Below are 22,452 nucleotides of genomic sequence, written 5' to 3' on the forward strand. Positions count from 1 at the left end.
GTGTAGAGAAGTAAAATCAACGTGGTGTTGACCAAATAGTGTGTATAAGCAATGGCTACGCCTCCCTTCCCGCAGGCAGAGCTTTGGATGTGAACCCTGTCTCCTTTACTTGCTGCAAGTAAATAAAACTATCTTGTGACAACCATGTCTCATTTTTGAATACAGCACCCCAAGTTGTGAACCCCTTGAGTTTGGTAACAAATTTGGTGGCACCAGATAGGATTCTTAAAAAGCTCCCTCTCGCCCTAGCCAGTTTTGCTCAGTGGTTAGAGCATCACCCCGCAGACTGAAGGGTCCCAGGTTCGATTCCAGCCAAGGGCAATACTTCAGTTGCAGGCTCCACCCTCAGCCCCGGTTGGGGTGCGTGCGGGAGGCAACCCATCGATGTGTCTCTCTCACATTGATGTTTCTCTCTCTGTCTCTCCCTTCCACTCTGAAAAGCAATGGAAAAAATATCCTCCAGTGAGGATTTAAAAATTAACTAATTAATGAAAAGCTCCCTCTCGGCCCACTGTGGATGCTCGGCGAAGCAGTGGGCAGTGGCAGCTCGCCCAGGGCAGCTCGCCCGCGTCCCCTGGAGGGATGGTGTGTGTGCTCCGTGCTGACACTAGAATGGCTGGCTGGCTGCCTCGACAGTGAGGCGCCTGACCCTGTTTCGTTCAGCACTTCAGGAGGGAGGCAGGTAGGTCCGTCCCTGTGGTCCCTGGAATTAGTGTTTCTGCTCCCGTTTTGGGTAGATGGTTGTGGGAGAGGTGGTTTTGATTCTGGTGTGCACTTGGTTTCTGGTTGGTGGGGCAGGGACTGTCTCTGGGAGGCAGGACTTGGGGTCCGACCTAGGTCTGAGCCGGGAAGGATGAGGAACGCCTGCGAGCAATCCAGGACGTCCTCAGTGACCATCTCTGGCCTGGTGTCTGTCCTGCAGGAGTTGGATTTGTTCTTTGGGTGGACGTTTGTGTTTGCCTTGTCGGTCTTATATGTAAATGGTGCCAGCTACGAGAAACTCAAATTCGATCCCTGAATGCAGCCCCCTGGGGTGCATTCTTCAGAACTGGGTAAAAAGAGTTCTGTTTACTTAAAGACCTTAGGTGCTTATATAAGTTAAGGACTATAACAAACGGGCCGATGGTAGGAAGCTGCCTGTCCTGCCCAGGCGGCCCTGCTCCAGGCTGGGAATCCACTGAGGGTTTGGAGGCGCTGTTTTCTCAGTGCAGTTTCTTTGCTTCCTCCGGTTTCAGCGCTTACTAACCACACAGAAGCCTCTCTGCTTGGTTGGAGCTGCACAGCTCCCGTTGGATGGGGAGAGCCTCAGCCCTGTTGGCTGAAAGAGGATTCCAGGGCTCCTTTGTAAGGGCTGGCTCAGGTGCCAGGAACACAGTGCAGGCAGGCAGCTCAGTGCAGGCCTCTCTCTGAAGTGCAGTTTGCAAGAGAAGCTCTTGTGTAGACATGATTGCTAGCCGCTCCCCGTTTTTACTTGAGTCCAGTTAGCCGCCAGGAGCCCTTCCTAGTAGGCACCTTCTTTCTCAGCGCCTACAACACACACACACAGCTTGTATGCCCGGGAGTGCCTCCTGCCATCACAGGGGCTTTTCTGGGGCGCGCTGTCCCGAGAGCAGATGCAAAGGGCCGAGTGGGGCCTGTCTCGCCTGCTGTCCTCCCTCCCAGGCCAAGGTGCCATAGGAGGTGCGCTCTTCACTGGGCCACATGGCAGGCATCATGTGCTTGAGGAACGGGGGACCCGGCTGGATGCTGTGTAGAACTGTCCACAGCTGGTACCCCGCCCTGGCTGCTGTGTCCCGCTCACTGGGCTCCCGTCTGCACGGTCACTCCCTGCCCAGACCTACCTGTCCTCCTAAGCCCTGGACAGACCAGCAGCCCGACGTGCGGTTCCTGAGTGAAAACCATGCTCCGTGTCCAGATCATACGCGGAGAGGTTCAAACGTGACAGCACCTTCCCCGTCTCGCGCTTGTCGGCACCTTTGTCCCCAGGGAGGCTGTCGCTCCGGCCGCCTTGCTCGTTAGACCCCGCAGAGGAGCTTGTGAGTGGCGGTCTCGGTCTCCTCGGCCGCGCCCCGCTCTGCCTCCCCTCTTGCGGGCTTGTCTCCTGCGGGGGAGGCGCTCTCTTCACGCTCGCGTCTCGGGCGCCAGAGCCCAGGCGGCGAGGACTCTGACCTCGGACCCGGGCCGCTCCGGCCAAGTCCGCAGGGAGCAGTTACAGAAGCGGCCCCGGACGCCGCGCCCTCGAGGGGGGGCTGGGACCCCCGGGGGGGTGTGAGACGGGGCGAGGGCTCACGGTGGGCCTCTCACCGCGCCGCTCCGGCTGGGCTCAGGCGCAGCGCCGTGCGGCGCCCCAGCGGGGAGCGGGCCCGGGGCGCGCGGCGGAACCCGCAGGAGCGCGGGCGGCGCTGGGCCTCCCCCTGCAGGCGCGGCCCCGCGCGAGTCGCGCTCCTCTCCTCGCGGCGACTCACCGCGGCTGCCCCGCAAACCCCTTCGGTGTGGGCACATCACCCGTTTAAGGCGGGGCGCCCCGAGCGGCGGGGGGCGAGGCCGCCAAGTCACAGTGAACGTTAAACGTGAGGAACAGCCCTGCCCGGGGTGGGCAGAGCTCAGAGCGCCGGGGGCTCCGGTCACGGGTTCCAGCCCCCGGCCCGGGGCGCACGGGCACCTGTGCGGGAGGCAACCAGCCGCCGGCTCCCTCCCTGCCACTCTCTCCGGAAAGCAATGGAAAAAGGAGCCTCCAGGGAGGATTAACAACCGAGTGCGACCACAAACCACTGAGTGGGAGCGGAACCGCAGCCCTGCGCTGGCGGAAGCGGCGGCCGACCGGGGGTGAGGGGGCGCCGGGCCGAACCCGGGGCTGTGGCGCCCTCACCACCCGGGCGCGCCCCACTCCGACCGGGGGTGAGCGGGCGCCGGGCCGAACCCGGGGCTGTGGCGCCCTCACCACCCGGGCGCGCCCCCCGCCGGGCCCTCTGCCCTTGAGCGCCGGGGCTGGGCTGCCAGGCGCCGCCCGCCGAGCGCCTCAGGCTCTCAGCTTCACACCGAGGAGCGGCGGCTTGGATTTTAGGATTCTTGATGCTCCTGCCAGTTTAACAAGCTTCTTAAAGGCGAGGGTCTCAAAAGCCACAAGGCGAGCACGCCCTGGACGCGGGCGCAGCGCGGCCCCAGCCGGCCTCCTCAGCGCCCGGCGGCCCCGCCTCGCCCGAGCCCGCAGCACTCCCGCTTCGGCGCCGCGGGCCCGGGCCGCGGCCACGCCCAGCAGGCTCCTCCCGCGGCCGCCGGCGCCGCAGCGCCACAGCGACGTCTCGCGGCCCAGGGCCGCCGGGACACTTGGCTTCCGCAGCGCCCGCGGGAACGGCGCGCCCCGCGGGGAGCGGGGCAGGCGGGCGGGCGAGCGGACGCGCCTGCGCAGTAAGGGTCGACGCCTGCACCCGGCCCCCACGCCCGCCCGGCCCCGCCCCGCGCAGACCTCCCGGCATTCCCGCGGAGAGGAAAGCCGCTGGCTGCGCCGAAGGTGCCGCTTTCAGGAAACGTGTCCCGCGTGCCGCGCCGTCTGTTTCCAGGGCAACTAGGGCGCCTCTTAGCGTCGCGCGCGCCACCTGGGTGGTTCCCGGCGCCCCCGCCATGGCGGCCGCGGGCCCCAGCGTCTTCCTGCTTATGGTGAGCGGGCAGGTGGAGAGCGCCCAGGTGAGCGGCCGCGGACCCTGCGGGGCCCGCCCCCAAGCTCCCCCGAGGCCGCCCCGCAGCCTTAGGGCCGTGCGGCCCTGAAGAGGCTCGTCATCCTCGGTAGGCGGGGGAGGGACACCGGCCGTGGAGAAGCTCGGCGCGAGGCTGCTGGTCACCCTCCACCCCGTGTGCGGGTTCAACACCGACAGATTGACCTGGCGCCGAGGTCACGCTCGGCCAGGCTGAGGCCCGGGCTCGGGTCGTGCGCGCGTTGTTAGGAGCCCATCGCGGGCTTAACCGGCGGAGCCTGGGCGGCCCGCACTTGGCCTGTCCTCTAGCGAAGGGTCCTGCGCCTGCGCCGCGCGCCGAGCTCTCAGGCCCGGGAGCTGGCGTTAGATGGAGAGGATTTGGCTCATCTGACCCAACGGTGGTAGTGCCCTGGAGTGGTCCAGGGAGGATGTGTCTGTCAGGCGCAAGGGGGCGCTACTCTCCACCCGCCTGCGCGCTTACACTACATATTATGTACTGTTTATATATACCCCCCCCACACACACCCCCTCCACCCTCCTGGGCGCTTACACTATATATTATGTACTGTTTATATATACTACACACACACACACACACACACACACACACACTCACACACTCCCCCCCACCCGCCTGCGCGCTTGCACTATATATTACGTACTGTTTATATATACTACACACACACACACACACACTCACTACTCTCCATCCGCCTACAGGCTTATACTTTATATATTACGTACTGTTTATATATACTACACACACACACACACACACACACACACACACACCAGGTGTTTGCTATGGGCCGAGCTTGGCGTGCTGCACTGCTCAGTCACTCCTCATTACAACCCTGTGTAGTAGATATTCCTAACATCTCCATTTTACAGATGGGAAAACTTCCCCAATAGTGGCAAACTAGGATTTGAACCGGGTCTTTGCAAGGGCACAGCTTTGCTAAGCTGCCCTTTCAGGCTCCATTAGGGGCCCTCAGCTGGGCTGGATTGTGTGTCTATACTCTCAGCACCCATTCCCTCTGCCTCCCCCTCTGCTCTGGGCCCCTTCCACCCTTCAGATCTTCAGCTCCAGCCATGCATGTTCTCTGTGTCCTGATAGCACCCTGGGTTCTCAGACCTTTCAATTCTGCACCATTTCCTTAGATCTCCTCTGCCACCACCCCCGAGTCAGGCGCTGGGAACACAGAAAGACATCAAACCTGTTCCTTGCTCACAGTGTAATGGGGCTCACAGGAATAAACAAGGTGAAATGCTGTGATGGAGGGAAGCACCAGGGGCCGAAAGAGCCAAGCCATGGAAGTTAGGACAGCCTTCCTGAAGGGTAAGGTTTGAAGGATGAGCAGGAGTTTGCCAGATGAAGGACTGGGAAAGGCATGTCAGACAGAAGGTAGAGCCTGAGCAAAGGCCCAGGGGCAGTAGCAGCTTGGGACTCTCCTATGAACTCCCACACCTCGAGCCGCAGTGCTGAACTCCATGTTCACCTCCATGGCTGGCACTCAGGTCCTAGCCCAGGTGTCTCAAGTTCAGAATTACTGTTGGCTCTACCTGCCTAGCCAACGCATGGGCCTCGGCATGAGTTCCCATAAACCGAACCTGTGTGCTTGTTTCCACAGTTTCCTGAGTACGACGATCTCTACTGCAAGTACTGCTTTGTGTATGGCCATGACTGGGCCCCCACAGCGGTAAGCTGGACTCGAGCCTACCTCACAGCCTTCATGACTTGGAGTTTCCGAAGGTTTCAAACACACCCCTTCCTTTCCCAGTTCAGAACCATTTGAAAGATAGACACCAAGTTCAGAGGGGACCCAAAATGAGTTTGTTCTGGTCAAGTTGGAGTGGAGAATGCAAACACCATTGGGCTCACTGCTCCATCCCCCAAGGCTGTGCTCGCTTATATGCCCTATCCTAGGAGCTTGCACGTGACAGCAAACAGAAATGTAGGGGCAGTTCAGCGAGGCCCCGGAGTGCCAACCTGAGCTGTAGGCCTCCTGGGCCAGCCCATGCATTGTTTGACCCCCTCAGCCTGTGGGGAGGACTCCGGAGCTCTCCCTTCAAGACTTCCCAGGGCACAGTCTGTCTCCACCAGGAGACGGACTGTGGTGGCCACTTCAGCCTATACCACATTTTACTGTTTGCAGAGCTCTTATTAATCCTCCTGGCAGTGGAGTGTGTTTCCTCATCTGTAGATCTGAGATGACAATGCTCATTTTCTATGTGCCCACTGACTGAATAACTATTAAGAGTCTTCTGTGTGCTGGGGCTATTGTGAACAAAGCCAGACAGAAATCCCTGTCTTCCTGGAGTGCACATTCTTGTTGAGAGACAGACAGTAAGTAGTGAACATTCTACTATGTTACCTAGTCCTAAGTGCTGAGGAGAAAGTAGTGAGGAAGGGGAGACTGGAATTCAAATACAGTGGTCAGGAAAGGCCTCACTGAGAAGGTAACTTTCGAGTAAAGATCTGAAGGAAGTGAGGGGACAATCCATGTCGACATTTGTGGCAAGAACGTGCCAGGTAAGAAGGTGCAGAGTGTGAGGGCTCTGAGGCAGGAGTGTGCCTGGCATGTTCGGGAACAGTGAGGAGGCCAGGGTGGCGGTGGACAGAGTGAGCAAGGGGCATGGTTGGGATGAAGCAGGGAGGCCCAGGGAGATCTTAGAGGCTGTGGTAGGTCAGAATAGGGACCATGACCTTCACACGGGGTGGGACTCCCTCAGAGAGTTTTGAACAGAGAGAAAAGGTCATCTGACATGTTTTTAAAAGATCCTTTGGCTTTGTTCAGAGTAGACTGGGGGGAGAAGGGCCAAAGCAGGGAGACCATCACCTGTAAATAGGTGGGGAAGATGGCAGTGTGGGCAAGGAGAAGCAGCAGAGAGGGCGAGAGGCAGTTGAATTTCAAGTGTATTTTGAAGATGGGACCAACATGTTTTCCTTCGGACAGATGTGGGGCATGAGAGAAAGCAGTTAAGAATAACACCAAGATTTTTATTTTATTTAATTAATTAATTAATTTTTTAAATATATCTTTATTGATTTCAGAGAGAGGAAAGGAGAGGGAGAGAGAGAGATAGAAACATCAATGATGGGAGAGTCATTGATCGGCTGCTTAGCCCTCAACCCGGGCATGTGCCCTGACCGGGAATCGAACCCCGATTGCCTGGATCCTAGGTCGACGCTCAACCACTGAGCCACGCTCAGCCGGGCAACACCAAGATTTTTAGCCTGAGCACTTGGAAGTAGAGTTGCTGTGGATGGAACAGAGTCGGGAGAGCTCTCTAGAGCTCGGCCTGGTGTGTGTTAAGGTTCCCACTAGCTATCCAGCTGGAGACGTGCAATCAGCAGTGGAGACGGGACAGTGCTGACCTGGAGTTCAGCGGCCAGGACCAGGTTGGAGATAATGAGTTTAGGAGTTATAGCCACACAGACCATGTCGAAAACCTGGAGACTGATGACATCCCAAGTTCAGATAAAGAAGTTCCCAAAGACTGTGCTTCGGGATGCTTCCGCAGGAAGAATGTGTGGGAGCCACTGGGAGGAGGAAAGGCCCAGGATATGAGGTGCCCCAGAAACCAGGTGGAAGGAGGGGTGCCAGGAAGTGATTAGCTGTATCAGATGCCAGTAGCGGGCCAAATAAAATGAGGACAGAGAAGTGGCCGTAGGTGCCGAGGTCACTGGCAGTATTTACAAAAACCGTTTGGGAGAGTGGGACCAGCAGTCAGATTTCAGTGGGTTCACAGAAGAAAAGCAAGGATGGAATTGTACCGGTGAGTGTCGACAGCTCTGTCAAGGTTGCTCTTAAGGGGAGCAGGCATGGCTTGATGGGTGCAGGAGGAAGTAAAGTCAGGTGGATATTGTTTTGTGATAGGGAAAAGAACACATGTGCATGCCAGTGAGAAGGAGCTGGGTAAAACGGGTTCTCTAGGAGAGAAACAACCGCTGGAGCATTCCCCTCAGTGAGGCAAGAGGGGATGCGATCTTGTACACAGGTGGAGGTTGGCTTTTGAAGGTGCCAATCTCTAATGAAATGCAGCCTTAAAAGAGAGGAACTGCTCCAGTATCTCTTAGTTCCCTCTGTTTGGAAGTTAGTGTTTTGACAGAAGGTAGGGGAAAAAACAGCCCTCCCACTTGCCTACCCATATAACGGAAAAGTATGACTGCCTGGGGCTTGGACACTAGCTGTCGGTGTCATTGTCCTCACAGGGTCTGGAGGAAGGGATCTCACAGATCACGTCTAAGAGCCAAGATGTACGGCAGATGCTGGTGTGGAACTTCCCCATCGACGTCACCTTTAAAAGCACCAACCCATTTGGCTGTGAGTTGGCAGGGGCCCTTCGGGAATGGGGGGGTGCATGGCAGGGGCACTGCAGGGCAGTCTCAGGCTCACCCTGCCCACCACCGTCGACACTCAGATCTTTATTACCCATTACCTGGGCCCTTGCACAAGCTTTATAATGTGTTCTCCGCCCTCTGGCCATTTTCCTCCATTTCTTCCCCCTCCCACCCCAGTTCATCTCCACACTGTGCAGTTGACATTTTGGAAGTTCAGAGTGAATCAGGTGGGGCCCCAGCCTGAAGCCTTGGGTAGCTCTGTGCTGCGAAGGCAGCGCTGGCGTCCAGGGCTGCAGGGAGCTGGGAGCTGTCATGCCCTCAGCTTTCTGTCACATGCTCCAGCAGAGCCTGAGCCACCCGCTCCTGCTGTGCAAGTCCCTGAGCTGTGGTTCGTGCCATTGCCCTGCCCAGGACACCTTTCCTACACCCTACCTCTGACCTTCTTCCAAAAGGCTCCCCAATATTTACTTCCTACCTGCTGTGCTAAGCCTGGGTTAGCTCTATGGGGCTGTGAGTACTCTCCCCGTGTGGGCTTGTCCTGTCTGTGGGTAGATCGCTCTCCATTTATTTCCCCATAGTAGGAAACAGACTAAAAAAAGATGTTACTTGCCTTCAGCTTTACACCGAGGAGCAGAGCATGGATTTAGTTCCAGGATCACTTGATTTCCTAGTGTAGGCCTTCCTGCTGCACTTGGCCAGGCCCAGGTTCACCAGGTGCAGAGGGTCTGGAGCAGGGTTGCCTGGTGGTCCTGGGCAGGGGTGACCATCCTGTTGTCATCCTCCATGAGCAAGAAGCTTCCATGGCTTCCTGGAACCGGGCACTAGATAATGACCATCTTCCTCTTGCTGAGGACAGCAAGGATAGGCAAATAAAATATTAAAAGGAAAAACCAAAAAAAAAAACCCCTTGAAGGCATCAGACAGCTAGTAAAGTAGTGAGTTGCCAGGCCAGGATCTGGGAGCAAACCGGTCCCAAGGGGCCTGAGAGGGGGACCGAGACTTCTGGCAGCCTCCCTGGGTCCAGGGCACAGGGATGGGCATGCAGAGCTCTGGAAGGGGTTGGGTGGGCCTCAGGTAAATCCTGCCAACCTGGGCCCTGGCCTCAGGAGCTGTGCCCTGGAATGAGGAAGGAGTGGAGGTTTACCAGCCCCTGAGATTGTAGCCCAGCTCCTGGCCATCCCAGACCCTGACCATGGTTGCAAAACTCCCAAACAAAATATTTGCAAATTGAATCTAGTAGGGTACAAAAGATGATAACACATGAGCAAGTAGTGTTTATTTTGCAAGTAGTGTTTATTTTAGAAATACAAAGCTTGGGTAGCATCTAAAGTAAACCAATGTGATTTACCATGTTGAAAAGAAAATGTGATAAAATTCAGTATCCATTCTTGATAAAGACTTAGCAGAATAGGAATAGGGGGAAGGTTCCTTAATCCAGTAAAGGCTATCTACAAAAAACTTGGAGGAAACATCACTTTTTTTAGTGAACTGTCGAAAGATTTCCCTCTGAGATCAGGATGCTTGTTATCACTAACACTGTACAAATAAAAGGTGTAAGGATTAGAAAAGAAGAGCAAAACTCATTATGCACAGGTGACCTGGTTAGAATTTCCAAAGTAATCTACAAATAATTAGAATTGATACATTGGCATGCATTCCATTTATAAGATTAATATACAAGAATCAGTTACTTTTTGTATAAGAATAAGAATATATAAATATTCGATTCTGTATAAAAAGTAAATAGAAAATGTTACTGTTTTTAAAAAGAAGTATATTTTTATTGATTTCAGAGAGAGGAAGGGAGAGAGAGAGAGAGAAACATCAATGATGAGAGAGTCATTGATCAGGCTGCCTCCTGCACGCCCCCTGCTGGGGATGAAGCCTGCAACCCAGGCATGTGCCCTGACCCGGAATTGAACCGAGATCTGGGTCATAGTTCAGTGCTCAACCACTGAGCCACATCAGCTGGGCAAAAAATGATACTTCAAAATGAGTTATTTATAATATCAAGATATAGCTCCCGGATCTGAAGCTTTAATTCAGGGGTGGGGAATGTCCGGCCTGTGGACCAAAATCATTTGGCCTGGCCCTGCCAAGGCAACTGCAGGTGGGACTCAAAATTCAATAAATCTAGTTTTTTCCATAGCTAATTTTTAAGTTGATAATTTTGTATGGCCCCCAAAATGTTATAAATATCCAAATGGCTCTTGACAGAAAAAAGTTTCCCCAGGTAAAGTGTGGTAACCAGGGCAGTGTCGTTTGACATAAGACAGATGTGCACAGAGAGCCCAGCCCTGTGCCATGAGACAGCGGGCTCGGGCCAGGGGTACTGCCGGGCAGCAGGGAGCGTCTTTCTTGTCGTGTGTGTTTGAGAATATTTGGTAAATGGTGCTGGGACAATTGGATGTGCACAGGGTAGAAAATGGAACAAGATCCCTACTTCATGTTACACGTACACAAACGTTAATTCCAAGTGGTCTATAAATGTTAATGTGAAAGCAAACTGAGCTTCAGGAAGACAGCGTGGAGCCCTGGAGCCATGGCGCTGGGAAGGAGACTTTAAAGGACATTCATAGATTTGACTGCAAGTTCAGGGCTTCTAGTCATCAGAAGATAGTGTGGAAAGACAAGTGACAAAATGCACACATTACAAATCCACGAGAAAGAAACCATGTTGTAGAAAAAGGGGCAAGAGACTTGAGCAGGCACTTCAGTAGCCAAAACCAGCACAAAGTGTCAAGCTCTCTTCAGTAAGAACAGATACAGTCAAGGAAAAGGCAAATGGGAGCAGAGCCGGCTGCCCCAATTGCTCCCCAGCATAGCTCCTATTATATTGAGAACAAACTTTGGTAAAGACGTGGAGGAAAGGGCTCAGATAACTCGTGTGGGGGATGCGACCCCTTTGGAAAATGGCTCGGCATTATCTTTGAAGACTGAATGAGGGTGAACCCTGGGTGAGTCCCTTGGATACATGCCCAATAGAAATGTGTGCACGTGTGTGACGGGAGCTCGTCCTGGAAGAGCAGAGTCCCTGGCCTCACCACGTGTCCGTCAGCCCTGGGGGACCTGAGCCCTGTGATTGTCCGCAGGCTGGATGTGGTCCAGCCCTGAGAGCAAGTGGAGTCTGTGAGAAACAACTTGAAGGAGTCTCACAGACATGCTGAATTAAAGAAGCTGGACACAAAAATATAGGTACTGTATGGTTTTATATAAGTTCAAAAAAGTGGATAGAACCAAAGTACTCGCTTGTTTGGGATGCTTTCATCGGCAGTGAAACCTTAGAGAAAAGAAGTGGTTTCATAAAATTCAGAATAGTGGTTACCTTTGGAGGGCAGTGACAGGAAGGGTCCCAACCTTTCCCTAACACTGAGCACTTCCTCTGCATCAGGCCCTACTCCAGGCATCTTAGGTGAGGTCGTTGCCCGAGGCTAGTGCTAGTGGCTGCAGGATCAGAGCCTCACTGCCTCACCTGTCTCCTGGAGCAGTGATCTGTCCTCTGCATCCAGGGGACAAAAACACAGATGGAGATGAAAGGATCTGAAATGTAGATGTAAACGGGGAACAGTTGTAAGCGTTAATATATTTTTATTGATTTTTAGAGAGAGAGGAAGGGAGAGGGAGAGATACAAACATCCATGAGAGAAACATCGGTCGGCTGCCTCCTGCACACCCCCTACCGGGGTTCAAGCCTGCAGCCCAGGCTTGTGTCCTGACCGAGTAACCAGCAGCCTTTCGGTGCACGGGATGACGCACAGCCACAGCCACAGCAGCCAGGGCGTAATTGTTAATACAGTGGTGCCTCGGTTTTCGAGCGTCTCCCCTGAGGAACATTTCGGGTTACAAAGGCCATGAACCCAGGAGGCAGTGCTCCGGTTTTGGAACCCGCCTCGAAGTCGAACATGCCCGGCGGCTCCCGCTGAGGGCGAAGTCCTGAGGCCCAGCTGTCGGCTGTGGACCCTCAGTTTTCGAAGGTTTCAGAGCTCGAACGGTCTCCTGGAACAGATCCCATTCGGAGCTCAGGTACCACCGCATTTAAAGGAAGGCGCGTGGAAGGCCTTTGCTTTCTCTCTGACCTTTCCCTCAGACACCCAGAACCGGCCCCTCTGGCCTGTGAGTCATGTCACATGCTGGAGTCTTATTGCTTCCATCAGAAAAGATGCTCCTGAGAGAAGCCCTTGGCGCCCACCTTGAATGGGCCTCTGGAGACCCTTCTGTGTTTGTCTAATGACAGAATTGGGGCAGCTCCCTGGCTCTGGGACACTCGGCTTCCAGCCAAGCAAGGGGCCTGGCCACCAGGTTCTGGTTCCCCTCACTACCACCCTCGCCTCCCTGGTGCGGAAGGGGTCCCATGTCTACACCTGCTCTGTAAGCCCCTGCCCCTGGGGCTCTGAGCACCCTCCTCCCTCCCATACCCAGCCCTTTTCCCAAGTTTCCATCATGCTGACGCCTTGTCCTTCCCCAGGGCCACAGATTGTGCTCAGCGTCTATGGACCAGATGTGTTCGGGAATGACGTGGTCCGGGGCTATGGGGCAGTGCACGTGCCCTTCTCACCTGGCAGGTAGGTACTCTCTACGACCTGCTCCCTGGGCCACAGCCCGTCCCTCACTGAGCCATTCTGCCTTAGGAACCTGGGCGTCCCCAGCAGGGCTTTTCCTGGGACAGACTTTACCTCTAGGCCAGGAATATGCTGAGTGCAGCTCAGTTTGGGTGCAGGGGGACACAGCCCATATCTAGAAGGAGACCCAAGTGGGTGAGGTTCACGCTGCCACCCAAAGACCATGAGGGGTGGGGAGTGCAGGAAGACCGTACAGGGAACGCTGGGGTGTCCTTAGGTTGCTGGATCCACTACAGAGGGTCCCGGGCAGTTAGGGTGTGGAGTTCACTCATTCCTTCATCTCTTCCCTCAGTGCCCTGCAAGCCCTCATCAATGCACCTTCCGCGCCCGGCTCTGCTGGCGTCAGAGGACACAGATGTGTCAGACACATGTGTGGCCACGTGAGCTCTGTCCTCAGAAGCCCCCAGAGCAGTTGACATAGATGGAGAGACGCAGCTCTTTTAACACATTGTATGCGGGAAACGTATTTATACGTTTTATGTTGACTGGTAGTACAGCGTGCGATAAAAACTACCCGCAAACAATGTGTTAAGCACAGTTGAGAGGGTATAGACAGGATTCTGGGGCACAGAGGGCAGCCAAGGTCAGCTGGCCTTGAAGGATGGGCATCCATCTAGAGAAGGCAGAGAGGAGGATGACAGCGGTGTACTGAATGCTCTGGACATTGTTAAAACAGAAAGTACAAGATGCCAGGGGAGGCAGGTAGAGAGGAGGGAGGGCCCAGGAGGGCAGGGATAGGCCCGCAGGCTCTGAGGCTAGACAACTAGGGCGGGTGACCACAGCAGGGCCAAGGTCCAGGGATTTGTCAGGGGCTTCCTGGGGGAAGGGCATCCACAGAGCCTGGAAGACAGCAGAGTATTTGGACATCTGGAGAAGGCAAGGGCTCTCTCAGGGGCTCAGTGGGAGCCCAGACCTCAGGTGTGAGGTCTGTAACCCTTAGCATTCTTCTGACCCCTCAAAAGAAACAAAACTCTCATGAGACTGAGTTCTACAAGGTTGAGCCCAGTCCACCATGTCCATTGGGCCTCCCAACGCTTAGTGCCAAGCCCAGGCCCACAGGTGCAGTCAGTGTGGTGCAGTCCCTCTGGTCTGTGAGTGCCCCTACCCCCTGCTTGCTGCTCGCAGAAGGTTCAGTTTCATCACTTTGCTGCTCAGCACAACTGTCTGTGAAAACATTTGTTTCAGGCATAAGAGGACCATCCCCATGTTTGTCCCGGAGTCTACATCTAAGCTGCAAAAGTTCACAAGGTGAGTTTCCTACATGCCACCCAACCCTTCTTTCTGACCTTGGGAGTGTAGTAGAGGAGGGATGTCACACTCGCCCCTCCCTTGCGCCAGGTAACCTTGCCCAGTCTTCCAGCTGCTCCTGCTTTGGGACAAATGGAAAAGTCCCAGCAGAATAAGGCCATGCAGTTTTACTCTGGACCCTGTTAAAAGTCTTTGCATCAAAGCAGAGGAAAACTTGTCAGCTGGGAAAGTGCTCGTGACATAATGTGACATTAAAATGGCAGGATGGAGGCTACAGCAGTGAGAGCCGAACCATGTACAATAGTGGCCATCACAATAGGCCACTATGCCAGTCAGCTGCTAAAAGCCCTCATGTGAGGAGGTGGCACCTGAGCAGAGGCTGGAGCTGAGGTGAGGGGCCCACGTAGGGATCTGGAAGAATGTTCCAGGCTCAGGGACAAGCCTGTGCAAGGCCCTTCAGAGATGGTGGACTTAGCCTGTGAGGAGCAGCCAGGAGGTGCGTGTGGCCCATAGGTGGTGAGCCAGGGGATGGTGGAGGTGGTTGGGGGCAGAGGCGGCAGCAGGAGCAGGACACAGGGCCTGTAGGGAGAGCCTGTGGCCAGATGTCATGGGAGGCTGAGCCCCAGGCCTTGTGCTGCTTACCACATCCAGTAGGAATGGGAGGATCATTAGGCCCTGGCTGACTGGCCAGAGGTGGGGGACAGAAGCCTCCGTCGGTTCAGCTCAGCTACAAGCCTTTGCTGCTCCCCAGCAGGTCAGCCAGAAATGGGCCCTGGACCCCTGTTCACAAGCAGGACAAGGGGAAATGGGGGACCCCCTGGGCTCTGGGCGGCAGCTGACAAACAGCTCCTGCAGGCCTGGCCAGATCAGGGAGACCTGGGCAGAGGGACAGCGTTGGGCCTGAACTGAGGCCTCACTGAGTTCCAAGGCCTGGGGAGGGTAGAATTTGGGTACTGCCCCTAGAAGCCCCTCAGGGAGGCCACCACCATGGGTGGGGCTGCTGGGGAAGCAGGGGCAGTGCCCATCCTCAGGTGCAGGGAGGGCGAGGGCTATGAGAGTCCACATGGCCACCCTGGCTGGGGTTTGCGCTGCCGCACATCCCACAGCTCCAAGGGGCGTCTCGGCCTCCACTTGAGGAGAGGGTCTGGTGCTGAAGAAGGTAGACCTGTTGCTTGCAAAACAGCCGGGGTTTCTGCTGACATCTCCCACCTTGGGGCAGGCGGCCTCTCCTGTCCTTTGCCGGACCTCTCAGCTGGTCAAGGCAGAATGTGCTGGTCACAAAAACTGGGAGAGGTCTGATTAGTGAAGACAGTTTGGTGACAAAATCTTCCCAGACAAGGGGTCCATGGAGACCCCTGTTGGCCCAGCCCCTCCCTCCCCACCTCCTCTGTCCCAGGTCCCAGACATTCTCCAGGGCCCCTTTCTCTCCCACTGCCTCCCCGCTGCTTCCTCCTCAGCCTACCTGGCCTGCCCGCGCACACTCTGCTCTGCCCAGTGCTCGTCTCCTGTGGCCGCTGTAACAAATTACCACGAACTTGGTGGCTTAACAGCAAACTGATTTCTTATATCCCTAGAAGCTGCAGTGCAGAGTCGGTATTGCTGCGCTGGGCTGCACATGCACTTTCCCAGGCTCGGGAGAGTCCTCCCCTCTTCCAGCTCCTTCCCTGGCTCCAGTCTCTGCCTCCGGTCACATGGCCTGGGTGTATCAAATCTCCCTCTGCCTCTCAGGAGGTCATTGCTGGTGGCATCTAGGACCCACCTGGATAGGCCAGGACGTTGTGCCCGTGCTAAGATTCTCACTGTAATCACCTTTCTCCAAATAAGGTCACACTCACAGTCCTAGGGACTAGGACCTGATATCTTTGGGGCTGTTATCCAGCCCTTGACAGTACCTCCAGCCTAGTCTTCACATAGCAATGAAAAACGTTTTCCTGAAACACAACTTTAGAAACTACTTAGGCACATCTGTGTGTTTAGGATTAACTTCAACTAGAAGGCCTCCAGGCCACATGCTCTTTGGCCCTGCTGACCTCGAGACCTCTCCCCACTCACCTCTCCCTGCTCAGGTCCTCCAGCCTGCGGGGCCCTTCCCTGCTGTGTGCCCTGAACACTGTGCCTCTGCTCCCACCCATGTCCATGAGCAAACAGCCCTTGTCAACCTCAGGAGAGGTGCAGTGGCTGTGGTCACTCCATATTCGCACTTGGGTTGTGCCAGGCTGGTGGGGGCTGCTTCCCTGCCTTGGTGCTCACAGCAACCTCTGAGGTGGGTGCTGTTAGAGCCCTACTCCTTGGATGGAGAAACTGAGGCACAGAGAGGCAGTGACTCACCCATCCAGCCCTGGCTGGATCCTGGGTTCCCTGTCTTCCTCCCTGTCCCCTTCCTTGGGGCTGGGAGTCAGTGAGCCCTGCACTACTTCTCCACACAGCCTGTGAATAAACTAGGCAGCTCCTCCATTGTCCAGCAGTGGGAGCTGGCAGCCTGGTGGGTACTGGTGTCCTCCTCGAGCCCAGCCGAATGTCAGGGTGGGCTGGGCTGGGGGAGACCCACCCCACCTCCTGCAGGCCAGCTGCTGTCCCAGGAGGGCTGAGGGCAGGCCTCTCCAGGGCACAGGAAACTCTGCGGCTCATGGTGCCTCAGTCCTTCCACACGGGAGGCCGCAAGTTGCCCAGGTGCCCCATACTGCACTGCCTGTGAAATCCCCAAAGCCAGAGGCTCCGGGACAGGGCAGCTGCCTGACACACCAGCGGGGAGCAGCGCACCCAGCTGTTTCCGGCTCAGTGGCTGTGTCAGAGGTGAGGCTGCTGCTCTGGAAGGAGCTGCCTAGCTCCTGGGTCTGAGCCAGGTCTGGAGCCAGGAGGGCGGGGATGGCACAGAGGCCCCAGTCAGGCCCAGCTCCAGCACTCCTGTGGCGGCCTCGGGCAAGTCTCTGGACCTCTCTTAGCTGCTGGAGGGGCAAGTGGCAGCGGGGTGTCAGGGTACCTTTGCCCAGTGCTGCGCCCCTTACCAGGTGGCTGCAGTTAGATGGTGCTCGTCAGCACAGCAGGCGCGTCCTTGGTGTCCCAGAGCAGGAGGCATAGACGGGATGGCAGGTTCGTGTTTGCTGTGGCCGTGGGCCAGTGCCTTCCCCTCAACCCCAGAGGTGGCACCAGTATTATCTCACCACTGTTGAAGGTGTTGGGGCTCAGAGGTGGGAAGGAGCTTGTCCTGGATCCCACAGTGGGATCCCAGATGTGGACTCTGGGATGGGGCGCTTCCGGGGAGGCTGGGGGTCACACTAGCCCCAGGTCTCCCACCCTCTCCAACCTCTGCCACTATCACCGCTGGTATTTCCACAGTTTCAGGATGGGCGGCTGGTGGAGCTGCAGGCCTGGCCTCGCCTCCAGACAGGCCCAGGTGGGGGTGGGGTGGGAGGGTGTTTGAAGCTTCCTCTAAGGGCCTGACCCTTGTTGCAGGGGGGAGGGCTGCTGGTTTCTGAAGCAAGGAGAGAGCCCACTTTAGCATCTGTGGGGGTCCCTGGGCCTTGGCTTGGCTCACCTGGTGTTCTGTCTTTTCAGCTGGTTCATGGGACGGCGGCCTGAGTACACAGACCCCAAGGTGGTGGCTCAGGGTGAAGGCCGGGAAGGTAAAGCTTGGTCCCCCAGTCCCACCCCTCACCCCATAGACAGGTTGGAGCTGGAGAGGGACTAGGTGAACCCCCTGGAGACAGATGGGGTCGGGGGGGAGCCAGGGACCTGCCAGGCCTGCAGATGCTGGCTCTGCAGGAACAGGACCCAGGGACTTTCTCAGAGCATCTCCCGGACACAGGCCTGGCTGGAGCACCAAGGGGTTGCCCTGTCTGTCTGTCTCCATACAGCCCCTTCACTTCCCAGTGCTGCGTCCAAGCCAGGGACTGTCGTCATTCCACAGGCAGGTCACAGACTGAGAGTCCAGAGTAGCCTGGCTCTGCCTCTGCCCCAGCCTGCTGATGCTCCCTTCTGTCCCCAGTGACCCGCGTCCGCTCCCAGGGCTTTGTCACTCTTCTCTTCAATGTGGTGACCAAGGACATGAGGAAGCTGGGCTACGACACTGGGCCTCCGGATATGCAAGGTGTCTCGGGGCTCAGCCTGCCCCAGGGCCTCCCCCAGTGACCGTCTTGGGCCGAGCAGCAGCCAGGCCGAGTGGCTCCCACCGTGCCAGGCGTCGACCTCCATCCATCTGCCTGACTCCAGTGCAGTTGGGGGGGTATTTTTATAAAATAAATTGTTGCTTTGTTATGGAACCCAGGCCTGGGGCTGCATCATCTCCCCTTTAGCCCCTCCCCACGGCAGCAGGCCCCTCTGGCCTGTAGCCTTTCCCCGAGCCGGCCAGGGCCTGCCTGTGTCTCGCACTGCTGTCTCCCAGTCATACCCGTGTGTCGCACCAGTCAAGCTCCACGACCCCCAACCTTCCTCGGTATCAAGGGGAATGTCCTGTTGGCAGGGGGTGGATGGAGAGGTCCCCAACCAGCCCTCTGCCCGCCCCCGCCTCGGCTCCAAGGACGGGGCTGAACACCCACCCGCAGGCAAGTCTCACGGCAGGAGAGGAAGGCGCTCCCGGTCACCAGGACCCCGGACTGAGCAGGGTTCTCAGCACACAGGCCCCACTGCACTGCCTCACCTGCCCACAGCCCAAGGCTGGGCCTTCTTACCTTCTCCCTGCACACGCCCTGGGCCTGGCAGAGACGGTGTCCCCCACTGCCCACAGCTGCAAGTGCACCCTCTGGGGACGGGGCGCAGAGCTTGCCCAGGCTCCTCCCAGCCTGCGCACCACCAGGGCTTAGGGGAGCCGCACAGCGCCTGCCCCAGGCTCCTCAGCCCCTGCCCTGCAGCCCGAGGACCCGCAGCCCCAGCACCACATTGCCCTGCTGTAATCTGAACGTGCTCTAGGAGACCGCAGGAGAGGCCCTGCTCTGCCCTTGACAGTTCTCTCAGCACCAGAAGTTTAACTGCTCAGGGACCTGTCCATCTCCTGCCCCCAACTCACTGTGCCCCTGGAACTCAGTCATCAGCAAAATTCCTGTGATTCCAACCTTTGCTGATTGAGAAGCTCCCTCCACCTCTGGCCCTTAGGTCCCCACGTCATGTACCATGAACTTAGAAATGGGGCCTGTGCCCTGGCGCCCCGTGAGCACTTCCTCCTTCCCCGTCACAGTGCCCGATGCCCGGCCATGGGGCCACACTTCTGTCCACCAGAGACGCCACTGCCTTCTTTCCCTCCAGCTGGCTGTTCACAGCAGTGTCACTGACCACGTGGCGATCCTTCCCACAGCTTGTCTTCTCAGCCTCTCCCTTGCGTGAGCTTGACCCGTGCCCTTCAGTACCCTCCATGGCCAGAGCCTGCTTCTTGTGACCAATGACTGCGTCTCTAAAGGGCGCATCCAAGCGTCCTGCCCCCGACCATTCCTACCCTGTGCAGAGCCTTTCCTGTGGTCCCCACACCAACAGTCCCTTCCGCCCAGGTCCCCTGAGCCACCAACCAACCCCTTAGCCCTCCCTGCCCAGTTTAGAATTCACAGTCATTCGTGCGCCTCTTTTTTCAAACAGCTGCAGATTTATTGTAAAGATGACAAGAGATTTAATTTAAAGTCAACTTTTCTCTATGCTCCTAGGAAGTGCCTTCCATTGTGTGTTCTGCAAGCTGATTTTGTTATTTTTAGAGAGGGAGGAAGGGAAAGGGAGAGAAGAAAAAACATCGATGTGAGATACATCGAGCGGCTGGCTCCTGTACGCGCCCCAATCAGGGACTGAACCCGCAGCCTAACTATGTGTCGACCAGGAATCAAAGCCACCACCTCCCGTGCACGGGACACTCCAAGCCACAGCCACACGGCCATGGCCCGGGCTGGTTTCAGACGCTGGAAGCCTCCCAGGGACCCAGGCTCTTCCCGGAGCTTCGATTCCTGAGTAGGGCCATCTCTTGAGTAACATGTCCTCGGGGCGCCCGTGCGGATCGTTGTACTGCTGTGTCAGCAGCAACTCGCTGGCGATGACGGTGTAACACGCCGGCAGGTGCAGTCCCCCGAGGGACAGCCTCCCGCTCGGTGTGCCCGCCGCGCGGCCACGTCCTTTGTGAAGGGAGAAGCCAACTTCAGGGCGCGTTCATTAAGGAACAGCAGGGGGAGCTTTACAGCGGGGTGTCCTGTCGGCATCTCAGGACAAGATTTCATTCTGATCCTCAAGATCGAAGGAAAGCACAGGAGTCGGATTCAGCTCGACCGAGCCACGGGGTGGGTCAGCTGTACTGCCAGCGTCAAGGGAGGTCCTCGGGCGACGGGACGATGGGCGCTCTGCTCTTTGATGTGCTAGTCGTGGTGGGCTGTACGTCCACTGAGAGGAGGGTCTAGCGGCCCTGTTCTCTAACAGTGACGGCCCTTTCATATCCCAGCACGTAAACCAATGACTAAAACTGCGGAACACCGAGAAATGTATCTTTTGCTGATCCGACCAAAAATTAGGTATAATTGTGATTCATTCACCCCGATGGCTACTGTGTGAGCTGTTGTCATTTTTCATTTGACCGTCTAAGGGAACCGAGGTCAGCGCCTCACTTGGGTCAGGTGCTGCCTGCTTTACAAATGCAGCAGGTGGCGGGAGATGGCCGCTCTGCCAGGTTGGGTCCACCCTTAGGGAAGGACATTCAAAGTCAAACCGGCAGGTGCAGGAGGGTTTGGGGTCGGCATGGACACTCAGGTCACGTCAGTGTGCGCCTCCCTCCCCACCCTCGGCCCACGCCGTCCCTCGCTTTCTCCTTGCCTGGCCGACCTCAGTCCTGGGGGAACCTAGGGCCACCTGCTGAGGGCCAGGGCCTAGTCAGGACATCCAGCCTGCGGACTGCCCCCGCTATGTCCACAGCCAGGCGTCCCTCCAAATGCTGGCAAGCTGCCCCTCCATTTCCTTGGTCCCCTCGTGCATCTGAGAAAACTCACTGTCACCTTTTCTCCCCTCACACCCTCAGTCCCCTTTGCCCCTCACCTGAAGAGCTCCTGAGGAGACGGGAAGGCCAGAGCTCCCTCACCTTCGCGCCACATCCGGCACCAGCCAGCATCTGCTCCAGAGATGCCGCCCCAGGGCGAGGCCCACGCCCTTCGCCTTCTCGCGGGGCCACCCCACAGCCCCCCTCAGGCCGCACTCCGCAGGATCTGCCACCAGCCTCCGCATCTGCTCGTCGGGGACGCACGGGCCACGTGCTGCTCCACTCCCTGCCTCCTGCTGCAGCTTCCGAGGGTCTGGGTTCTCTCGGTCCCTGTCCTCACCTGCTCCCATGCCAGGAACCTCTCGAGTCCCTTTAACACGGCGGTTAACCCTCTTATTATGTTTAAATTTCTATTTTTCAACATTTTATTATTAAAAAGTTGAAATACTTCTACAGGGAGCACCCACATGCCAACCACCCGGAGTCTCCCATTACTTTTCCTAGTGTTTTTTGTGTGTTTTTTAAAAAATATGTCTTTATTGATTTCAGAGAGAGGAAGGGAGAGGTAGAGAGAGAAACATCCATGATGAGAGAGTCACTGACCAGCCGCCTCCTGCACACCCCCGACTGGGGATCGAGCCCGCAACCCGGGCATGTGCCCTGACCTGGACTCGAACCCCGATCTTCCGGATCCTAGGCCGATGCTCACCCGCTGAGCCACGCCTGGCCGGGCTGTCCGAGTTTTCACTGCCGCCCAGCTCCTCTCCGAGCCATCCTGCTCTTGGTGCATTTCAAAATCCGCGGCTGACAGCAGCAGAGCGCCTGCGTAGGCCAGCAAGCGCCTCACTGGCTAGCGAACGCTGGCCTCTGGGTGGCTCAGCCGAATGCTCTTTCAGCTCTTCAGTGTGCTCCGCGCCGAGTTTTGGCAAATGATGCCCAGGCCTTCAAGCGGAGTGTTACCACCACCTGGGAGCACTCCCGCCGCTTCTTCCCAGCCGAGGGACAGAATGGCTCAGGGAGCAGCCTCGGGGCTGAGCGCCCTGTTCCCGCCTCTGAAGGGGCAGTGGGGTGGGATCTGCGACCATCTGAGAGCAGCCCAGGCTTGTGGCCCCCAAGCCTACCCCTTGCTGTTCCTCCCACCCTCCCATGATAAAGCTGTCACCAGGACACCTTTTTCTCCTGGGCTTGTGGGGAGACCGTGCCCAGGCCCCTGTAGCTAAGTGGGCGCACGTGACCGGCTGGCTGAGAGTGTGAGCTGAGAGGATGTTCCCCACACAGAGATGTGACCCATGGACAACCTCCCAGAGCCGGGCCAGGTGTGAAAGGTGGCCCATCACGAGGGCGCTGCCGGGAACATCGCCACTGGGCATTTGGTGAGAAAACTGCACTCAGCCGTAGTTGGGGTGTATTTGTTCCTGTGGGACCTATTCTAGTCTGAGATGGAAAATGGTATCAGGAGTGGGTTTCTGCTGTAACCCAAACAAAACAAACCGATGCGTATTGGCCTGGCGGTGGGTGGAGGCAGGAAGAATTCGGACAAAACACTGGGCAGCAGGACAACCCTATTAGGAGGGCAGAGAACTTCAGGGGCGCCTCCTGCTAGCCCGGGCAGGCTGT

General features: G+C 56.9%; 1 protein-coding gene across 11 annotated transcripts; it reads left to right on the forward strand.

Moving 5' to 3' along the window:
- The first annotated feature begins 3,459 nt into the window (after positions 1-3,459).
- Positions 3,460-21,334, forward strand: B9D1 (B9 domain containing 1). 11 transcript variants are annotated; one of them, XM_081162338.1, is made up of 7 exons: positions 3,460-3,684; positions 5,324-5,392; positions 7,909-8,020; positions 12,503-12,599; positions 13,842-13,904; positions 17,460-17,527; positions 17,890-18,163. In XM_081162338.1, the coding sequence occupies exons 1-7, from the start codon at positions 3,622-3,624 to the stop codon at positions 18,030-18,032; spliced, it is 615 nt and encodes a 204-aa protein (XP_081018464.1). In that variant the 5' UTR covers positions 3,460-3,621; the 3' UTR covers positions 18,033-18,163. The 11 variants fall into 11 exon arrangements, with proteins under 11 accessions (XP_081018464.1, XP_081018469.1, XP_081018466.1 ...); XM_081162343.1 differs by lacking the exon at positions 17,890-18,163 and adding an exon at positions 20,878-21,334 and having other exon boundaries at positions 3,478-3,684; XM_081162340.1 differs by having other exon boundaries at positions 3,481-3,684; positions 5,324-5,445; positions 17,759-18,163.
- The last annotated feature ends 1,118 nt before the right edge of the window (positions 21,335-22,452 follow it).

Source organism: Miniopterus schreibersii (genome assembly GCF_964146895.1).
Source record: "Miniopterus schreibersii genome assembly, chromosome: 16".
NCBI lineage: Eukaryota > Metazoa > Chordata > Mammalia > Chiroptera > Miniopteridae > Miniopterus > Miniopterus schreibersii.

Coding starts and splice junctions, on each gene's coding strand:
- B9D1 (XM_081162333.1), top strand. CDS start 3,622: ATGGCGGCCGCGGGCCCCAGCGTCTTCCTGCTTATGGTGAGCGGGCAG. Junction 8,021..12,502: donor AAGCACCAACCCATTTGGCT/GTGAGTTGGCAG, acceptor GTCCTTCCCCAG/GGCCACAGATTGTGCTCAGC. Junction 12,600..13,841: donor GTGCCCTTCTCACCTGGCAG/GTAGGTACTCTC, acceptor CATTTGTTTCAG/GCATAAGAGGACCATCCCCA.